At 49.5% G+C, this 21,809-nt stretch overlaps 2 protein-coding genes across 3 annotated transcripts in view; one reads left to right on the top strand and one right to left on the bottom strand.

Moving 5' to 3' along the window:
- Positions 1–574: 574 nt before the first annotated feature.
- On the top strand, positions 575–19,344 carry LOC104023538 (uracil phosphoribosyltransferase homolog). The gene is made up of 7 exons (XM_087748394.1): positions 575–1,055; positions 7,915–7,957; positions 13,890–13,959; positions 16,221–16,283; positions 17,035–17,196; positions 17,977–18,075; positions 18,946–19,344. Exons 1-7 carry the CDS (start codon positions 751–753, stop codon positions 19,050–19,052), a joined length of 849 nt encoding a protein of 282 aa, XP_087604520.1. The 5' UTR covers positions 575–750; the 3' UTR covers positions 19,053–19,344.
- Positions 19,345–19,475: 131 nt separating this feature from the next.
- The window catches only part of ZDHHC15 (zDHHC palmitoyltransferase 15), a 30,897-nt gene continuing 28,563 nt past the window's right edge, over positions 19,476–21,809 (bottom strand). For both annotated transcript variants that reach the window (XR_015702523.1, XM_087748393.1), the window contains exon 12: positions 19,476–20,282. The gene's annotated coding sequence lies outside the window, so the exon portion shown is untranslated. The remainder of the gene's footprint in view (positions 20,283–21,809) is intronic.

Raw genomic sequence — 21,809 nt, forward strand, 5'->3', positions numbered from 1 at the left:
CACAGGCAGGATATTGTGTGTAGCGCCCACCCAAAGAGCTTGACACGGTGGAAATACTGGACACACGTCGTACGGCCGAGAGCCGGTGCTGCAGGGCTGAGCCATCCAGAAGGTCCCTGCACACATACACACAGATCTGACAACTGGGCATTTGTATTCAGGGGAAGTTCACGATTACATATTTGGACTTCCTTGAATCCTACCTCCTCTGAACCTGCACGAACGCTATCTCTATTACAGTGTCCAGTGTCTTGAAAGGTCCCCAAACCCAACCAAAACCCCCAAACACAGCCAAAACCCCGCAGCACAGCTTCTGTGCCATGCGGTGGGGCGAGAGGCGGCACGCGGCCCCTTCACGGAGGGGCCCCGCAGCTGACAGGGGCTCTGCGGGGAAAACCTACCGGGAAGCCGGTGGCGGCGGGAGGCGGCCGGGGCGAGGCTGCCGCCGCCTCAGGGGACCCTGAGGGGCCGAGGGAGAGACGCGAAGCGAGGGGGAGCGGCGGGGCGCGACGTCACCGCGGCGGGAGGCGCCGGCAGGAACGCCCCGCCCCGGCCCGGCCCGGCCCGCCCCGGCCGCCTGCCGTGCCTGCGCTCCCGCCGCGGCCTTGAGTGGCGGCGCCGGCAGCCAATAGAGCGAGGCCGTGCCAGCGCGCTCCCCCGGCCCCCCCCCGCGGCGGCGGCGCAAGCGGGGCCGGCGCGGCGCGTGGCGGCGGCAGGGGCCGGCGCGGGGGGGCGGGGGCGCCCCGGCGCATGGAGGCGATGCCCTGCCAGAACCAGCGCCTCGGCCCGCGGCCGCAGGAGGAGCAGCCGGCGGCGGCCACGGTCACAGCGGGCGGCGGCTCGCGGCTGATCCGCTTCGCGGAGCCCGGCGAGGACAGCGGCTGCCCCAGCCCCGACAGCAGCAGCAGCAACAGCAGCAGCAACGGGGCCGCGGCGGCGGCGGTGCCGGTGCCGGTCCCGGCGGGGGCGGGCGTCGCGGCGGCGATGGGGCCGCAGCTGAAGCTGCTGCCCATGAACGACCAGCTGCGGGAGCTGCAGACCATCATCAGGGACAAGTGAGCTCGCGGGGCGGGCAGCGCGCGGGGAGGCCGCGCGGGCTGGGGAGGGGCCGGGCGGGGCGGGGGCTGAGGGGCGATCGCCGGGTCCCGCCGCTCCCGCTCTCGGCCGGCCTCGGTGCCGGCTCCCTGCTCGGCGCAGCCTCCTGAGGGACGCGGCGGCGGACGCTGCCCGCCCGCGGGCTCCCGGCGCGGCTGCCGTCAGCCGCGGGGCCCCCGCCGAGGCCGGTAGCCGAGCCCGGGGGTGGCGGGCGGGCCCGCGGCGGGGCGCGCTCCCCCGCCGGGCTCAGCGCCAGCGCCTCCGCGCCGCGGCGGAGCGGCCATTGCTGCTGACGCGTGGCCGCGGGGGCGGGGCCGCCCTGCGCGCGGCCCGCCCGCCCCTCGCCTCGCCTCGCCTCGCCTCGCCTCGCCTCGCCTCGCCTCGCCTCGCCTCAGCGGGGCCGCGCTCCGCCCCGCGGCCCTCGGTGACAAAGACCCGGCTTGGGCGGCTCTTAACGCCTCTTGACGTGGGGTTTTTGCGTAGCTCCGCACCGCTTGCTTGCCGCATCGTCATCACGGGAGGAAGGGGTTTAAAACCCTGGAGAAAGGAAGGTGCAGCTGCTCGTCACGGCGTCGTGCTCCGGCGGGAGCTGGGCGTCGTTGCCACGCTCTGGAGATCCTGTGCCGTAGGCAGGACGGGGCGGGTGTAGGAGCACAGGCTGGATTGAAACGTTGGCGAAGGACAGGTGCTGGGTTTGGGAATAAATGGCGGGAAGTCAGGCGAGTTTGCTGAAGATTGGGATTACCACAGAATCATAGAATCGTTAAGGTTGGAAAAGACCCTTAAGATCATCAAGTCCAGCCGTTAACCCAGCACTGCCAAGGCCACCACTAAACCGTGTCCCCAAGCACCACATCTCCCCGGCTTTTAATACCTCCAGGGATGGGGACTGAACTCCTGCCCTGGGCAGCCTGTGCCAGGGGCCGACAGCCCTTTTGGCGAAGAAGTTTTTCCTAATATCCAACCTAAACCTGCCCACGTTAAGGAAAATGTAAGGGCCGAGTCCTTGCAGTCTGTATTGGTGTGTGTGGGCGCTAAGGATTTTGGGACAAGGATGGCCAGAAGAAAACAGATCACAAGGGCAGCCTGAGAGAGCTGGAAATAAGAAAAGGATTGGAGAAAAGTGAGACTAGCTGAAATGGAGTCTGGTGTTTGAGGAGCAGGGGCTGGAATAAATTAGGGAAAAAGAATAGTTTTGGAACACAAAGTTGGGGATAGAGCATGGTGGGCTGGCAGGAATGGGAGAGAGGCAGTGTTAAGGAGGGAGGCAGACAAGGAGAGAACAAGTTTTTTACTTTGGGTACGTTACCTGAAAGGAGACTGCCTGTTTTGAAGGCGTTATTTTCCATTGTTGTCACCTCATGTCACCAAGAGTCCTTGCTGCCTCCGTACCTTGTGAGACATGAAGGTGTTATTCCAGTTTTACAAATCTTAAACTGAAATGCAGAAGTCCATGCAAAATTGCGCCCCACTGCTGAACATCCAATGTGAGATACTTCGGACCGAATGTTTTGTTATGCCTTACATAGCATCGCAGATTTTGAAAGCATACCTCCCACTGATCACATTTGTAGCTTTGATTGTTCAGCACTTGGAAGGTGATATTATAAGGTATTAAATGTACCATGCAACATGACAAACGTAAGCCATGGCCATCTATTAAGAGCACAATTTACCTACTGTGATGTGAGAACACCAGCAGCCACAGAGGTGTGAAATCAAGTTTACCAACAGGGTGATCAGGTTCTGAATAAAACCTTCTCTTCCTGCAACACATTGGCTTCCTAACACCTGCAATAACTAGCACGTAGCACAGACACGGTTCTTCCCCTTGTTTCATATCTGTCCATCTGCATAGTCTACGTTTTGGTATTTCCTGGTTCCTGAGTGCTTAATGTTGTAACTAATAACACTAACACATTTTTATGCAAAAGTAATCATCTCTCAAAGACAATACCTACGTTAATTTTATTAGCTTACATGAGCCTTGTTACCTTAAATTAGTTGTGGTTTTTTTTTTTTTTTTTAATCTTCAAAGCATTGTGAGGAAAATATAATCTCATTGCAGGCAGGAGCACACGGACGTAGCGCAGCCTCGATGTAAGGAGGGCAATTGTGGCAAGACCACACAAAAGATCTCTGCAGGCGAGCATGTCTGCCTGGCAGCTTCCCTGCAGAGCAGAAAGGGAAGCTGTCAGTGGGCTGCGCAGAGAGAGAGGGGGAGGAAATCCAAACTAGGCTTGGTGATGGCTTATAAAAGGTTTTGAGGTTAGTGAAAAGGAAATAGCATATAGTTCCGATATCTAGGCGAATGCTAGCAATGTGGTTACTGTACCCAGCTAGGTTTTTTTTATTGTTGTTGTAAGGTTTTGAACTTTTGCAAATTCGTTTAATAAGTTTCTGGTTATAGTGAGCTTATCCAGAAACCAGCAGCTGATATTTTAACTTCGAAGAGATTTTTTTAGAAGTGCATCAGCCTCATTGCACATGACTTTGGTAAGGGGAAGTACAGAATAAGACTTGTAAATAATAAATCACTCATAACAGCTGCCGTGATAGCAAACTGCGCTTTATTCTGAGCATGACACTGCCCTGGCAGTGGAGATGTAACTGTCCCTTTCCAACCAGTGAGGAAAACTGGACAACAGGCTGCTCAGAAAGGCAGGTGTAGGCTTTGTATAAAAGGACAGTAGGGAAACATTATTTTTACGTTCTGTCCCAGAAAGTCAGCTGCATCTCAGTAAATAAGAGACCTCGGACTGGCCTGTTTTAGTGCCTGTCATTCAGAAAGATGCCAAAAAGTGCTCAGGTGCAAGGGTGAGAGGATTTCTTACGCACTGGTTAGAAACTGTTGCAGTAACCTTTCCCTGGGCAGGTGTAATCTGCCTTAAGACGACTGTATGACCACTGTAGCGTCCAAACCAAGTGCTAAAAGCAAATCCTCAGAAGTATCCTATTTGTGAATAAGGAGCTATACGGCTCAGAGGAGCTATTGGTCAAAAAATCCGATTTAAACTGACAAAAGGATATGTTCAGATACACTGCTTGGGGGAGAGGGAAAAGCTGTGTCATCTACAGGGCAATTAGATACCTATCACTTAATCTTTCTTTCTGGATTAAAAAAAGAACAGGTAACACCAGAGCTGCCTTAACTCAAGGAGGCTATTTGGATTACTTAATACTGCAGAAGATTGATGTTCCAGGTACAGCAGTCACCTGAAAAGGTCATGAAAAGGGCAGAAATTAAAAGGCAAGCTGGGGGGAGAGAAACAGGACAAAAGTAGGGAAAAACCAGTCAGTTTAGGACTTATTACTGTGATGTAAGGGAAGGATAGATACTTCCAGTGCAATGCAAGTTAGAATCAGGCATGCTTACGTGGAGCTAAGGATGCTCGGGCCAGGTGCAGAAGACCTCGGGGACTCTGTTTTGTCCACAGCGTGAGCTGCTGAGAAAAGTGGAAAGCTCTTCCCTTGTTCCTGAGAGGATTCAGAGAAAGAAATCACGGCCTTTCAGTTGGAGTAACTATCCAGTTTATAAAGGGAAAACCCACCTTCCTGTGGCTGGTCATCATGTCCTGTGGCAGGTTCAGAGACAGCTGGCTCAATCAGTAACAGCCGTCTGATAGACTAGAATGACCATGTATTTCTTTTCCTTTGTTAAAGTTAACAAGAACGAGGTCTGCGTGCCAGAATGGGGGAGATGGATGGATCACCTCAACTTGAGCGTGCGTGGGTTTGCTCATTTTTCCTCAGGCTTGTTCACTTTTCCATCTAGCAAATGCTTAATGGGTGGGCAGATGCCTTTTACGCTGTGTGTTGGATAGGAATTCTGAGTCCTCTAATGGGATGTGAGCTGATGCGTTTAAGTATTGAACGTTTGGGAACAAAGAGTCACGGCCCCTTTCTGAGGAGGGTATCATCCCGAAGTCATTGCTGGCCTGCACAGATGGAACCAGGGATCTGGAGGCTGAAATGAGCAGTGCGGCAGTTTGTAATGTAGAGCTCTGGTTTCTGTAGAAGCAAATTCATTAGCTCAGATTGGTAGTGTCATTTTAACCCCTGATTTAACAACAGACATAATTTAAATATAGGTATTTAAAGGCTATTGCATCTGTTACGTGAGATAATTCTGTTGTGTTCTGCTAAGGCTTCTTATTCCCTAGGGGCTGAGTGAACAATACAGGAATGAAGACAGTGAAGTGGTAGGACACGCAGTCCCGACTGCTGTACAGAGTAGGGTGATTCAGGAGCGTGTAACTCGCCTGTGACGAGCAAAGACTGCTGCAGGCAGGGAGGGTGGGATCCCTTTCACATACCACGGCCCCAGCCCAGGCACTGAAAAGAAATTAAGTCCTGAAGTACATTAAGTACTGAAATGCTACAGGTAGAACATGGTCCCGTTTCCCAGCTACATCATCTCCCCTTAATGGCAACAGTTCATCCAGTGCCTTACGTTTTCTTATAAAGGCCTTTTACAAATTCTGTTTAGGGAAGCGGCTCTTTGTCAGTCTGGCCTTCACAGTACCCTGGGTGCCTCTCAAGAAGTTCTTCCGTGAGGTAACTAGAGAAACAGGAATTACTAAAGCACATCAGACCACGACCCGCAGAGCTTGCGGCCGTGTCAGTGGTAGTAACTGGTACCAAGTGCTAAAGCAGGAAGAAACCCTGCAGTTAGTTTGGATTACGGTACACTCCCAAAAAACATTTCTTCTCAACTCCTAAGTCACACAATTGTACATCAGCCGTGCTTCCATACCTTCAGAAACAAAATGAAACTAATTTATATTGTTTAACACGATGTTCGTGGTGTTAGCCGTGTGCTACAACAGTAAGGTTTTAATGCCTCACTTTTTTAGATGTTGTCTTGTAACTTGATTAAGAAGCTGAAAAAGTTTCTAGTCTGCCATCGATCATTACGCTCTATACTTCTGTCTGGTATTTAAGGTGAATTACAGTGTTTTCACATAAGCCTTTTTTTCTGGCCCCTAGCAATTCTCATACGATGTGGGGCTTGAAATCTGGTCACAACTTCCCAGCTGCCGGTGTACAAGAGGTCTGTCATTTTCAGTGTTATTTGTCTCTCATTTTTATGCACCGTTGTTTTCCGTTGTCCTCCTCCCCTCAAAAAACAGCCATAACTGACTAAGAGTGCTCAGTGAACTGCGCATAAAAACATCTGTGTCTCTCTGCAAGGACAGAGTAGTTAATGGAAAGCCTAGTAATCTCTATTAATAACTCATATTCACTCTAAGCATGTATCGCTTTGAAGTCAAAACCGCAGTCTTGACATCGTTGGGTTTGTCTTACCACCCGTTCATGAAATACGGCTAAGTTTTCTGAAATGCCATAGTCTAGTTGGGAAGAACCCCGACGTGCCGCCTACACATTTTCCTACTTCCCTTTTTAAAAAAATATTATACACACCACAGGTGGAAATATGAACCCCTTCAAAAATCTTAATAAAATCAGTTGGTATTGATTGCAGGCGTTTGGGGGTTGGTTTTTGCTGTTTTGGGATTGGGGTTTTTTTGAGCATTGCCTTTCTGGTTAATGTCAAAGTAGCAGAAAGTTATGAATATCCTGTTATTGCCAGAAAGAAGGAAAAGCCAAAAACAAACAGCGTTCTCCATAATGTGTTATCAGCACAAGGAAAGAAATTAGATTAGGCTGACGCTCTTTTTAAAACACCTTTTTTTAGTGTGGCTAAGTTACCAGTTGCCCAGGAGATAAGCCAACGCAAACCGCTTGACTTTCACCCATGTAAACGTAAGATGTTGCAGAATCTTGGGGGTTAAATGCCAAACTCTCTTTATGGTATTTAAGGAGCCATCCAGGGTATCGTGGTTTGAAAGTGAGAGTGGGGTATGCCTGCGGTGATTAATAGAAAATTTCACTAAAAAGTACCTGCTTGTGGTGGTGATGCTTTGTCTGAGTGTTTTTAAGGCTAGCATACTGTAAGCGGTGGCTCCTTAATGGGAAATTTGTCCTACTCTTGTGTAGTGAGAGTTGGCCTTGACACGGGAAGCAAGGTGGTAAAATCTGCTTTTAAAATTCGGGCTTTTAACATGGAGTACTCACGCAGCACGGAGGAGGAGGAGGAGGAGGAAGCGAGCTTATTCTGTCATCTGAATGGGCCAAAGGCTGTGCAGTCACGTGAGCAAAAAGTTGCACCCAAGCTAATAAGACGACAGAGAGGTGTTTTCATGGGAATACTCGTTAATCCCTGCTCATTTTAGTCTCAAGATCACTAATCTAGTCACACTGTGAATGAATTCCAGATAAGATATATATCCTGCTTATCAGGTGTGTTAACTGGGTCGCAGATAAGATATATATCCTGCTTATCAGGTGTGTTAACTGGGTCACAGGGCTAGGGATCTGCGTTATCCTTGTCCCACGGTTTCCCATTGACTTAAGAACGGGCGGAGCAAAGCTCTCTTGCTCAGGGCTGTAGGCAACGTAGCAGGGTGGTGCACATCCGAGCTTGTGAGGTGTTTTGGAACTGAGCTGCAGTGGCAGTCCGACGGAAAACCTACAGAATATCATCCTTGTACTTTCATGCTTTAATTGCTGCGGGTGCAGTGCAGCGACATTGCCCGTAATAAGAGGCGAACCCCGGCGTTAGCTCACTGCATCTCAGTCTTCGCCACCAAGCAGGAAACCCATGAAGCAGAACCTCTGTGGGATAAATTTTGTATATGGTAGGAGACTTTTCTCTGAACTGCCTTTAGAATATATTGTGCTTGAATTAATATTATATTTAAGCAATGTTCTTAAAATTATTCCCCAAGTTAAAGTATAAATTATTACCTTTTTCAGGAAATCCAGTAGAGGAGACTTCGTATTTTCTGCTGATCGCCTGGTAGGTGAAGAATTTCTTCTTCTTGATATTGTACTTTGTAACTCTTCCTTAAAATGGGTCTTTCAGGCTAGAGTAATGGTGGTGTGAGAACAACTTTTCTACACAACAGAAGCTGCTGTTTGACGGCAACTTTCTGCATAGGGATTTCTGTTCTTCTGCTTTCATCTCAACGGGTTCCAGAAACCATGTTATTATCAAACACAACTACTTTGAGACAGAGAGCGGTAGTAATAAGAGAATACTGTTTAAAACCAGATGCACAGAGGCTAGAGATAATTCAGTTTTACTTTGAAACAGTACTTTTGATCTTGTGAACAGAGCTGTACAATTTCTTACAGTCTAGATGTTAACAGTTGCTCGCATGCAGAAGTGCCTCCTGCACTTGTTGTGTATTAGATTAGTAGCTCTGGGTGCATCCACACTGGGAATTTGTTTTTAGCCATACGGTAGTTACTAGCAGGGACAGAGCAATTTGAAATCTTCACACGTGTTAGTAAGTCAGAACAAAGACTGTCAGGGATGCAACATTTATCTCATTTAAATGCCATGCTTAAAGAAAACCACAACGCTCACGCCCGCACGTATACTTCCTTGTATTCGTGAGGGTGCTTGCCTTTGCAAATCCACGCTCATTAACAAGGGAAGCCTGTCTTTCCCCCTCTAGCAAAGAGAAGCCCAGAGGCCATTCAGTTACCAGCAGCGTTAGCTACAGCAGGCAGGTTGCCTGTGATGAGCCCAGTCTTAATCCATGCCTGATCCAGGCTTGCTCAGGGCTTAGATATGACCACAGCCTAAGACTGTGACTGCAGGGCTTTTTATCGTTGCAGCTTTTCCACTTTCCCCCTGCTTTTGCCTTCTTGAGGATGTTTCTTGCATTCCCATTCACCAAGAACAGTAAAGGCCCAAGCCAACAAATCCCACCACTCGTAACTCGTAGATCGAGTGACTGACCGGCGTGCCTTCTTTGCCAATAGTCCTTCATAACGGACAGGCAGAAAGTCGCAGCCCCAGCTTCGTTCTGTGCCAGCAGTTCTCAGCAGATACCATTTAAATCGACACATGTCCTTTACAGGTCATTGGACGAGTAGGAGCAGCCCAGGAAACATCCACCACCTGCGAAAGACTAGCTCAACTATGTGTTGCTCTTCCTGGGTTTTGTGGTTTCAGGTTCTTCACATGCTTAAATGTGCACATAGGATTCAGGAAGCCAGCAAAGGTCAGCACCAGCAACCCCACACATTTACGGGGTACAGGGCTCCAGGTCAGGCCCCTTCCCCGCCAGTGCTCCTTTCACAGGAAGGGTTTCTGGTTAACATTCTCATTTTACCTTGTTTCAGGTTCCCATCATGCTGCACCCTTTAAGGAGCATTCATTCCTGCCAACTCCTTTGAATTAAAGAGAAGCCACTATATTCCTAATCTGTATTTTTAAAAAGAGATAAACGATGACTATTCTAATACTGACAGGAAAACCCTTAACAGTCTTGACTGTACCTTATCGTCATTAATTAGCGCGAAGGACGTGTCCCACTTACCTTCTCACTTGCCTTGGATGTCCTGCGTCATTCTGAGGGAAGCACTGGTTTTTTCCCCTTTCATTGCCAGAAACTGCAGCTTCCAGGCAGCGAGCTAAGTGCAGGCCCTTGTACCAGCTCTTCTGTGGGCTGGCCAGCACTGGTACAGACAGGGAGCTGCTCTTCACAGAAACGCCTCTGTTTGCTGGTCATGCAGATGTTTGCTGCAGAACCTGCTAGTCTGTTTTCCATGTTGTAGGAGGAATTTTATGCAAAACAATATGTAGGACTATCTCATTTTCTGTATGTTATTCCTAGGTGTGGTGAAGAACAGTTACAAGTTCATGTGGAACATGGTCTCTACTAAACTCAGCGGGGTGCAAACATAGTTAAGACTTGCTGTGTTTTCCACCCGGTTAGCCAACAGAGCTTAATGGCAAGATGCAATACGTGAAGAGAAGGAACATATGCATGGGATTGCAGGGTAACAAAATACATCTCGTTGCAGAGAGAAAAGGTGAATGCAGTTAAGCTTGCTACTGGCTTGGCAGGTGTTAGCGGCAGTATCTCATACGGTCACTGTAGGAAGAGGTCCTAAGGAGGGATTCTAAAGATGATGAATTTCTGGCGGTACAGTTTTTCCTTCTGGCAGTTTGTTTCACACAGAAGGGGATGACACAAGTGTTCAAAGGTTCTTGTGAGAGAAGGGAGTTAACAGGCGGTACAGGTTAGCAGGGAGTTTCTGAAAGCCACTGCCAGTGCTGTGATCATGAAGCTGAAAGATGTGGGGTTAAAGTCATGAGGATGAAGACAACTCACCTTGTGTTTGTGAAGGAGGAGAGGCAGCTGTGGGAAGTAAGCCTCTAACACAGGAGATGATCAATCATTGACTGGAGGTAGTAGATCTCTGGACAGGTAGACCTCAAAGCGGTAGTGAGACCAATTTGAGAAGCGCTGGCAGAAAACTCTTCTCAGTGCAAGACGCTCACGCTGAACCCTTGGATCTGTGCTGCCCAGCACCCGTGCACTGCGGAAGCGTTTAATTGATGTCACCTTGCAGGATTGCTGTAGCACAAAGCCCACCGCATTTTTGCTGAGGCCACCTGAGAATTTTGTCCCAAGGCCTGCTCAGCAGGAGGTACACAATAAGCTAGGTCCAGCCCTGTGAAGTTAAGCTGGTGCCGCACACCAGCTGAGCGGTGTGGTGGTGTGGGCTAAGAGACCAGGCGAGTAACAGGAAGAGGTGGCATCTCCCAGCGGCACAGAGGACGTTGCGTATCTAGTTTTGGCAAGGACCAAGCAAAATCAACTTGCAGCCTGGATTCAGGCAGATGTTTGCTGTTTACACGGGGCTGACCTACAGCCTCGGTTCACAAGCACAGTGGTGCTTCTCAGGAGAAGATATATTTTGTGGTTTGACTGGAGGTCTGAGGTAGAGGAATTAATTAGTTTCTCAGCCCTACCAGCAACTCCCTGCGTAACGCTGAGCAGGTCACTTCACCTTTCTGCCCACCTGCCTCTCTTTCGGGGGGTGATGATGCATACTTTAACAGTGGTTTGAAATCCTGAGGTGCAAAGAGCTGTATAGAGGCAAAGTATGGCTGACAGCCCCTCTATCCTGCCTTCCCTTCAGCTTCCAAGAAAAGCTACAACACACTGGGTTAGAGGATCCCCCTAGGAATTACGTGGTCTTGGAAATTAGGTGATGCGTGACTATCAAATAAAATACAGTTAGATTACTGTTTTCCCACAAATAGGGGAAGATAATAATGGTCACTCCAGAATTTATTTAAATTCTGGTTTCTTGGCATTTAAATGCTTTACCTTTTTCCAAATTGCAGGCAGGCGGAAGAGTTGCTGAGGATCACAGATACCTTTTGGGGTGGCTCTAAAAGGGCACCCATTTTTCCAGTTTTGCCTGGTCAGAGCAGCAGCACCTCTGATTGCACCCTGGCTGGTTTCCCTGTTTAGGGATTACACCTCTTCTAAATGAGAGTACTGTCAGCCTGCTTTCTGTAGTTGCCTATATCCCATTTCTCTGTTCACGGACTCTGAGGAACTGGTCAAACCTGATTTTCTTCAGTGGTATTTGAGTGTGGTAAGGAGACTTTATTCATGTGCTTAATTGGCTGAGAAAAGGTAGATTTCACTAATATTTTCATATCCCTGCCTGAAATGTTTATGTGGTAGTTAGCTAAAACTCCTTGGACCTCTATTAACTCCTGGTTTTGCTAGCAGATCTAACGGATCTTGTACTAATGAAGGTTCAAAGCAAACGGTATTTCCCTTTGCTTACAGCAAAGGCTCTGGGGTAAATCTTAAACGTAGAACTGTAATAAATGAGCACGTTGACATATAATTTTGTGTATCAGCATTAAATGCTTAATCTAAAACTTCAGCATAACTCTGTAAGCCTTGACAGTTTAACTAGGCCTGCTAGAATGTAACATCCCTTTTACCTTTTTTTTTTTTTTTCCCCAATTAAAAATAGACTTTATTTTTGTTATTGATAACTTTAACTCATGGTTTGAATTTCTGGTCAAACTTTTCTACTTTGGGACCAAAGCTTTACTTCCCTGCTTCGGGTGGGGCCATAATAATGCCTGGTTTAGCTTCCGAGCGATGGCAACCACCTCTCTGGGAGAGGAGCAGGGCTGCTGGTTCTCAGGGCCAGAGAGAAAAGAGGTGGAAATTATAATCCCTGAGCGTGGGGCGGCAGAAAGCATAGTGCAAAAATAAATGTTTTATCAACACTGCAAGTTTATAGAAGAATCCTTTCCAGCTGCTGTACAAATCATTGATAGGTGTAGTAAAACCAAGGAGGTTATTTGACTCTAGACCTTCACTGGTTTACTCTAAGCTTTTGGCAGATAATGTGGAGCAATGCTAACCCTGGCAACATGACAGCAGTATGAAAAAAAGCGTTTCTTCCAAACCTGGCTCATAAGCTGGCTTTTTTTGGTGAAATAACTTTAAAAAATAAAATAAAATTGTGTACAGATGTCCTAGAAACCTAAAATTAATTCAAGGATTTCTTGGCTTGTTTACGTGAGAAGATGTGTCTTTCAGTAGAAGACTGGTGCCTTCAGTTTCAGGATTAAAGTGACTGAGTCAAACACCCTACTTGCAGAGAGACAGGAGGAAGAAGAGGAGGAGGAGGAAGGGAGCAGTGCTGGCTTCTCTACAAATGTCAGCCTTTCGCTCCCGTTCTATGTCAGTGGCACCCTTTGACCCCTTCGCTGCTTGAGTCTGACCACCGCCTCTGAATATGGCTGCCATAAACCCAACTCTAGGAAAAAATCGTCGTACTGAAATGACTAAAAATATCTTGAAAGAGGGATTGTAAATGTAAGGGACTCTTTCGAATTCCTAGTAGAGGCTGCCTGTGTGCTAGGAACTAGGGCAGAACGGAAGAACAGAAAAAAATCTTCCAGTCTGCTCTGCCCTGTTTCTGAAATCAGAAACGTCTGAAGCGAGCTTGCTTGCTCAGTCCCGGGGGCAATCACCTCATTTCTGCCATCATAGGGTGACTTTTGCTTAACAGGTTTCATCTTTGGCTTGGCAGTAGCTTTCCTTGAGCAGTTCTGGCCCGTGAATCTTTGGCTCACTAGCAGAGAGAATCTTTACATCTTTAATACCCAGAGCACCTTTCGTGGGCAATCGTTCTGGGTTCAGATACATACGTTTCGGTAACGTTGCCTGGGGTGCAGCTGCAGGGCCAGCACCAGGGGAGAGCTGGAGGTTTTCGGGCACTCGGGGCTGCGGGCGTGCGGCTTACGAGCGGCCCCGCCAGTAGAGGTGTCCCTGCTGAACTGGGCCATCTGTACCGCCTGAAAGCCCAGGTGCTCGGCAGAGCGTTCCCTAGTAACCACAGCTGGCAGGTGCCAGAAGAAGGAGGTGATAAAGAGGTTTCTAGATCTACTGACCTGTCTGTGGGCGCTCGGTGGTGCAGCTCCTGTGGCTGTTCTGGCAGCCCCGCGGCAGTTTGGTCATAGAAATAGAGATGTGAGAACAGACCTCAGGGCCTAGCTGATGGGGAACTGAGAAAGGGTGAATTTTCCCTTTTTCTCACTAGTATTTTGTCAGCAAAATGAAGTTCATTGGTGCTTCACTCATTTGTTGAGAAAAATTTGTCTGTGATGCCTATGCCAGATGTAAATAAAGTCGGTTTTATGATTGCCGATGAACCCTCCCCTTCCCCTTTTTTGTTTTGTAACGCCTTCATTTGATTTGTGACAAAACGTAGGCATCACCCCCAAAAGGTCTCTAAATTCAGTCTCTAACTGCTGTTAAAGAGACCCTTTTAGACCCTTCAGGCTGTTCAGTGTTCACCTAGTACTTGTGAAAACTACTGCCGTTAGTATCTTATCCCCACAGATAACAGATCCTTTAGGCTGACCGATCTCCTTGGTTCTACAGATCAGACTTGTGGTTGAAGAGGGACTGAATCAACTGCCGTACACAGAATGTACCGTGACCACGCCGACAGGTACGTGGGACGTGACTCCTCCCCTAGGCAGGGCTGGAAGCGGAGGCTTAACTAATGTAAAAAAAATACAGAACGGTTACAAGAATCATAGAATGGAAGGGACCCGTAAGGATCATCGAGTCCTCGCAGGGCCGCCTAAAACTGAACCACGTGACCAAGAGCATCTCCCCGACGCTGCTTGAGCTCTGTCGGGCTTGGTGCCGTGACCGCTGCCCTGGGGAGCCTGAGGCCGAAACAGTTTAACGTTCAGGGTGGAGTACAGACTTACGGTCCCTTCCGGTGTTTAAAAAGCTAGAAGGTGCGTAACAACGCAATTCAACAAAACATACAGTCATGTAGTTGTCATTTCACTAAGGTTTTAAATTGGTCTTGGAAAACTGTGATGGAAATTTAGCAGTGTATGCGCAAGATCAGTTTACTTGCCCATACTGCAGTGTTGAATTAAAACTGATGACATTTCACATGCCCATTAAAGAAAAAGTACTCGGCACAAGCAGTTTGGCCACGCCAGCCTAAATCCGTCTCTGTTTGCCACTGGGGGCCAGCCGGGAGCGATGATGAGCAGGAAATAAAAAGTGGCTGTGCTGACGCTAGAGGAAACCCATTGCAGTAATTTTGGTTTGCTCCTATTAACTGGAACGATACGTAAGGTTGCATGCACTGCTCGGAGGTCGCTGCTTAGTGCGTCAGCAGCTTCTCGGGAACTGCTCGAGTACGCGCTGTGCACCCACAGCACACTGCAAGGCACCCACAGCCCAGTCCTCTTCCCCCTGAGAATTTCATTTGCGCTTCTGCAGGGTGAGAGCAGCTCTGTACCTTCACACCCTCCTCCCCTCTGCCCTTCGCAGTAAATCATTTGTATGTCTTTACTTTTAGTTAGAGAAAAGATGGACTGAAAACACTCAATTCTGACACTAGGCAGCGTTCAGGAAGGCACTCGGGAGGCGCAATCGCTTACCTTTGTTCCTTTTTCAACAAAACGGCAGCTACTTCACTCCTGGAGCACTGGCGTCACAGCTGTTCCAGGTCAGTCGGTGACGGACAGATTGATGACCGTCTTCTCTCTGCTTCGCACAATTTCACTGGCAGGGCCCCTGCAAGTAACATCTCTTGGGAGCCCTGCAGCTCTCCCTGAGTGGGCCACTGCCCTGGCCGCGGGCAGGGAGAGTCTCGGACCTTCCCCTCCGAGCACACGCTGCCTTGGTGAAAAGGCTTGGTTCCCCGCCCTCACTCCTGGCCCCGCTGTAGAGTCTTACTGCCCGACGCTGCCTTAGCTCCGCAGTCAGCGTGTTTGCCCTTGCGCTCCAACCCCTGTGCCCAGCGAGGGAGCTGAAATGGCCTCAGCTGAGCCCTTCCCGGAGGAAGCGTCCCTTGAGAACTCGGGTGCTTCTGCATGAATTCCCGCGTATCTGCACTCAGCTCCTTCCCTCCAAGCATTTGTAAGACGCCATAAGCACGGGCGATTCCTGCTCTTCTGGGCTCAGAGCAGAACACCCCTCAAGGACAGCAGCGAAACACCCTACTCTTCCTCCTTCAAGGGAGCCTTTGGACTTTTTTCAGTCAGGCAGAGGAATACACAACGCCTGTAAGGACATCACCACGGGTTCTTCCCAGCAGCGCTGCTGGGCAAGCTCGTTACCAGCTTCTGGGGTTAGATCTGAAGAACTGCGACTGGGACAGTCTTGCTTTGCTGGTTTTATTTTGGAATTAACAAGGGCCCTGAGCTCACAGTACTGATCATCCTGTCTTTCTCATACGCATACCATTGCCCACTCTTTTCTTTCCCTGATCAAGAACACGGCGACAGTAGCGTTGTACGATCATATTTCAGTTCTAACACTTCCACCTGCAGCGCTGGGCTGCATTTTCCCGGCTTCTTAGGGGACACGCTGTTTACCTTTATTTTGCGTAGTGTCCTTCATTTAAAATAATCACAGAATACCTGTTATGAGACACACACTTGGGAACTTCTGTGACGCTTTTCGTGTCAGACTTTTAAAGGTAAAAAAAGCACCAGCTCTCACCCGTTACGGTTTCGGCCCTGTTCCCATTGCCTGTTTGCGGGCTGCAGGATGCGGTGCGCAGGTCGGTTCATGCCGCGGGCTGAGAGATGTGGAGCTCGCTGCTGTCCCCTGGGTACTGGGAGATCTCGGTTCCATTCCCACCAAGGTCACTTAAACCAGCGTCCCCCAAAGGGGCACTGAGGTGAGGCAGAAGATAGCGGTGGCTGCCACTGACGTCTGCTTTCTTTCCTCCCACAGGACACAAGTACGAAGGAGTCAGATTTGAAAAGGGAAACTGCGGAGTCAGCATAATGAGAAGCGGTAGGCAGTTACTGGTTGTTGAATGAGCGCGAATTAAACCAACTGTAAGCAGCTCCCTTTCAAAAATGTGCACCAACACTTCTCCACAGCAAAGTTTTACCCAAACCTGCCAGTTGTTGTTCCTTCTTAGGTATCCTTGATCACAGAACGTCAAGCACTGCGTTTCATTAACTTCTTAGGAGACAAATAGCTGCAACAGGTTCCGTCTGGCCTCTCCTCTAGCGACTGCTGACTGTGAGAGGCCAGGCCAGCCGTCCTCCCCTGTTTGCCGCTACCCACTGCTCAGAGACAGCTCTCCAGATACACCCCGCTCGGGCGGGCACTCACTGCCATTCTGCCCAACGCTGCGGGAGCCTTTGTATCTGGGAGGTGAAATCCAGTGGCTCCGCAGCTTCCCGCACGACATTTTGCACCGTGGTGTCTCTGGGCAGAGCTCAAAGACGTTCTCCAAACCCCAAACCTTTGTTTTGACGTTTCCAGCTCTCGCCTTTGAGAGCTCAGCACTGGTGTGCGGGGACACCAACACCCAGGAGCTAAGTAACGCCAAGGAGACCGGTTTTTCTGTCTAAGCAGGGAAAAAAGGAAAATAGCTTCAAGTGTTTTTAACAGGCAGAACCGAGGAAAAAACGATCTTCTTTTTGAAACTCTTTGCCAGTATTGGGACTGCCTATTTAATCGTAGCATCTTGCACTTGTGCCGTTTCTTAGCGTGTAACAATGCGTTGTTGGGTTTTTTTGCTGCTCATTTTGAGGAGAGGCAATGGAACAAGGCTTACGAGACTGCTGTAGATCAATCCGCATAGGAAAAATCCTGATACAGAGCGACGAGGAGACTCAAAGAGCGAAAGTGTACTACGCTAAGTTTCCACCCGACATTTACAGGAGAAAAGTTCTTCTGATGTACCCAATACTAAGTAAGTGCCTTTCATCAGTGTGTACCGCTAGACTCATCTGAACAGTGAGCTCGGCGCTGAGTTTAAAGGACAATGGCCACCGTTCAGGGGCTTTGCTCAGGTTTTTTGCTTGGTCTAGGTGACACAGTAGGGAATTTATCGGGCTGTGCCAGAACGCGTATTAGTCGGCCTGCGCCACCACGAACGCAGAGCAAATCATTCGGGCATGCCTGCGTTGGTGAGAAAGGCTGAAGCATTCACACTTGATATAAATCTAATTTTTTAAATTTTGCCATGAGAAGAGACTCAAACGGTATTTTTCTCATGCTACTAAAAGACATTTTGGGATTAATATTACAATCCTAGAAGTAAATTATTTTAAAATTAAATACAGTTAATGCTACCAAAAACCAAAAATAAATCTGGTAAGCGTGGTAAGGAGTTTGTCAGGATGAAGTAACTTTTCCAGTCTAAGATTTAATGCTGGTTCTACACATGGAGCTCTTAATTGCCATTGTACTATTTCAGATGAGCTTTCTTGCCTCGGGGCTTTAATAAAATCCACCGACTTCAGTGCTTAAAAGCTGGCAGAGTTGGCTGTGTCAGAGTAGAGATGAAGTTCCTTCATCAGGAGACCAAAGTTTTGTACAACTCATGCCTGCAGTGGTGACAGTTTTCCAGTGGGAAAGGACAGCATCACCATTCAGTCACACACCAGTGTTAACACAGACATTCTCGGGTGGCCTGGGACAAGTTCTTCAACCGGGGGGGGAAAAAAAATCTCCCTTTTTCCCCTTTTAGGTACTGGTAATACTGTCATCGAGGCTGTCAAAGTTCTTGTAGAACATGGCGTACAACCCAGTGTCATTATCCTGCTGAGCCTATTCTCCACACCGCACGGTGAGTGGAGGGGGTGCGAGGGGGGCAGAGGAGCGAGCGCAGGGGCCTGCAACGGGGAGGAGGTGCATCAGTCGCGCGCGGCTCCTTTGCAAACAGCGATAGCGGCACCGCTTTGCTCAGAACAGGGTTGGGTATGGTTTTTTTTCTGAATTGTAAAACAGAGTGAACAGCGAGGTGTTTGGCGTGGGCAGTGGAGGGGGCTAGCGGAGAGGAAAAGGCCCTATTACACCTAACGGCAAACCTGCAAATGGTCCAGTATTCCTAAAAGCAGGAATTTGCAGTGCTGGCAGGTACGCAAAACGCTTCAGCGGCTCACAAAGCACCGCCGGCCCTGCTGTTGCTCTGGGCTGTAGCAGCCCGCGGAGGGCGTTGAGCTGGTCCGCCAACCAGGAGAACGCCAGTTCTGTCAGGGGCGCGAGGGAAGCGAAGGTACAGAACTGCCCCGTCTGCACGTTAGAGAGCGTAACCTGTACGAGGGGATCCAAAAAAGGAACATCTGTTTCTGTGAGGTAGGAGAAGGGATCTTGTGTGTTCTTTTAAAAATTGGCCATGGCAGAAATCACGATCAAAAAAGCCAGCTGAACTGCAGGGAGCTATTCCTGGCAGCCCGTAACCACTTTGGTGATTAGACTGGGAGTATACGTGTATGGTAAAGAAAAGACAAATCCAAATAAGAAAACCCAGCAAAGCAATCCACTGAATGCAGGAAGTTTTTCCTCACAGCCAGTCAGCTAAGGCAGAAACATGAAGCGCAGATGGACGAACCGAGCCTGACTTACCTAGGGAATTGTGCTAATCATGCTTTAACACCTGGTGCTGAAATACAGCTGCAGGGCTGTAGTCATTGTTGCCTTTGCCTTCTCTCAAAAGGTGCCAAATCCATCATCCAGGAATTCCCAGAGATCACGATTTTAACTACAGAAGTTCATCCTGTCGCACCAACGCACTTCGGACAGAAGTATTTTGGAACAGACTGACACACTCGGAACAGACGGATAGGACTATAGGATGTTACAAGAGGTTTTTTTCTACGTTTTATTATTGTCGAGTTGGTTGAGGGCATGTTTAAAAATCTTTTTGGCCAAAGGGGGAAACGCTTGGCTTAGATGAGCTCTGGTCAGTCACTGCCTGAGCACGGGCCTTGCAGAGTCCAGCATCTCAATGCTGGGGTTCTGTAAACGGCGACACTCTCTGCTTTAACTTATTTATTCTTCTATAGCCTGCCTTGTGGCTGCTTGCAAGAGGAAAATAAAACGACTGAATCACAAAGGTGTGCGCTTCATTTCTAGAAGTAATGCTTCCGTTGCTGCAGGTCAGAGGTACAGCCCCTCCTAACGCTCCCCAGGCGACGGGTGCACGGGGAACTCGATGTCACTCTTAGCAGCCGCACTGAATTTTTGGCAGAATTTTCAGTCTCTGGATGGCGGCCAAGAACTAAAGATACAGCTCTCTGAATTTTGCTCTGCATAGGTTATTCTCAAATACTAAACCATCCACAGCTGTCTTGCTCAGTGGTACCGAATAAAGCAGCTTCCTACTGCAGCGCGCGGGCCCTGGCAGACGGGGCGGGCAGCGAGGGTGGGAGCAGCGCTGCCTACCGCCATTCCACACAAACACTGCCTGAGTTTTGTCTTTTAAAGCCTCTGCGGTTGAGTCGCTGTCGCTAGCGCTTCTACAGAAAGGAAAGCTCTGGCGAAAAGTTGGACTCAAGTTCTAGCTCAGTTCACAGAGAAACGGGGCTTGAAGTCAAAAGCCAGCCCTGGCCCTCAGGCTTAGCACCCCGTCCAACACCCGCCGCAGTCACTGCATCGATCAGATCAAACATAAAGCTGCAGCCAAATACTTGGCTTTGGCTTTAACCCCCCCGGCACCAGGCACACAAAGTCCAACGCTTAAACTCGCTAGGATCTTACCTTACTGTGACTTGGAGAAAATGTATCTATAAAGACAATCTAGTCCATTATTATTATTTAAATTATCCATATTCTAAGAAGTGCAGGACCACAAACGTCATCGCAGGCGGAGCGCTCCGTACCTCGTCAGGTGAGCAGAACGCAAGGGCCTGGGCTCTGCGAGGCCTCGAAGACGAGGGGCAGCGGTCAGCCGGTCCTTTCTGCGCCACGTGAACCTTCCCCGCTCCGAGCAGTGATTCCAATTCATTACAGCTGTGTAAGGCTCCCAGAGAGAATGTTCAGCCTGAGCGTAGGCTAAGTCACAGGAAAGAACCATTCACCAGTATAACAAATTAGCCAAAAACGGTTTTAATGCAGTCCTTGCCCGCAGCGCGGTATAAACCGTGCAGGCTTTCTAGTATAAACCGTAATAGAAAACGACAAAGCAGAAGGTACGGGATATTCAGCGGTAGAAACCATACAAACACTCAAAAATGCCAGGGAAACGTACACAAAGCATTTGTAATAAAGTCGGAATGTTTGTCGGACGGTAAAAAGGAGCATCCACGGCTTTTGTAAAAACCCATTTGAGATCCCAAGTCTCGATGCCGGCAGCAGCATTAAACTGAACCCGACAAAACGCCCCAAACGTCGTCGGCAGCCGTCCGTGACACTCGCTGGAGAATGTTTACTTCCTAGTAAATGAAGGGCTGAGAAATCGGTATTAAACAACGTAGCTCTGAGCGGCACGCCCGTAGCTGAGCAGAGCGGCGTGGATCGACACAAGATACTCGGAAATAGCACCAGCGGGCCAGAGGGGCTAGCTAAAAGGCAGCTGAACGTGACAACAAATCCATACCGTGACGTTTATGTTACCGTTCGCAAGGATTTAGCAGCTGTTGGCCCAGAGCCCGCTAAGGCAGCCTGCCGCCACGGGGCAAGGGCCTTGCGCTCCGGCGGTTTGCGGGGCCGGGAGCTCTCGGGTCCCCGGCGGGAGAGGGAGCGGGTCGGGTCCCCCGCGGGGCCTCCTGCCCCCAGAACAGCTCTGGCGGGCGGCGTCCACTCCCCCCGCGCCTCCCTGCCTTGGCAAAGCACCAGCGAGTGACGGCACTCGCTTCACCTCGAAGCAAGGTAAAAAAACCCTAACGCTGAATTCCAGCACACGGATGGCGCCGCGATTATCTCATCCTGAGACTTAATTCAGTTTTATTTTTGAGGGACCCATTTTCACAACAAACAATGAGTCACCTTCCGATGAAAAACAGCTGACTGACAGATAGAATAATTTACAAAATAACACGACCTTTTCTATTTCCTACGTCACTAGCAAAAGGGGAGCCGGTAGGAGTTCCCTGCTCCAGCAATCTGGAATGACTGCGGGACAGCTCCTGCTCGGACCGTCGGGGAGCTGGGCAGGCAGCCACGCGCTAACGTCACGGCTGCAGACGCGGGACGCCCGCGCGCGGAGCGGGCTCAGACCAGCACACCACCTCCCGCCTCCCTCCTCGCGCAAGCTCGTGGCCATAAACCCCGTATTCCTCCTCGGGGGAGGCCGAGGGCCATCGCACCGTCAGGATGCCAGGCGCTGATGCGAGGCATTTCTCTCTCCCACACATCCTAGAGGCTCCTGGATCCTCCAGAAAACATCCGGGGCGGGGGGAACACAGCAACGCTTCCAAGAATCCACTGGATTTTCCTTTCTCTTCCAAAGGGAAGTGCTGATCCGAGGAGGTGCCGCACGCACCTTCCCCGCTTTAGAAAGGGGATAGGGAGGACGATTTTGTTTACAGGCTTTGCGGGGGATTTAGCCCAAGGTTTAGCTCCAGAAAAGTTCAAGTCTAA

This window comes from Nipponia nippon, unplaced genomic scaffold, assembly GCF_047370975.1.
Source record: "Nipponia nippon isolate SJK-2023a ecotype South Korea unplaced genomic scaffold, ASM4737097v1 scaffold_12, whole genome shotgun sequence".
Lineage (NCBI taxonomy): Eukaryota > Metazoa > Chordata > Aves > Pelecaniformes > Threskiornithidae > Nipponia > Nipponia nippon.

Coding starts and splice junctions, on each gene's coding strand:
- LOC104023538 (XM_087748394.1), top strand. CDS start 751: ATGGAGGCGATGCCCTGCCAGAACCAGCGCCTCGGCCCGCGGCCGCAG. Junction 1,056..7,914: donor CAGACCATCATCAGGGACAA/GTGAGCTCGCGG, acceptor TACCTTTTTCAG/GAAATCCAGTAGAGGAGACT. Junction 13,960..16,220: donor TACCGTGACCACGCCGACAG/GTACGTGGGACG, acceptor TTCCTCCCACAG/GACACAAGTACGAAGGAGTC.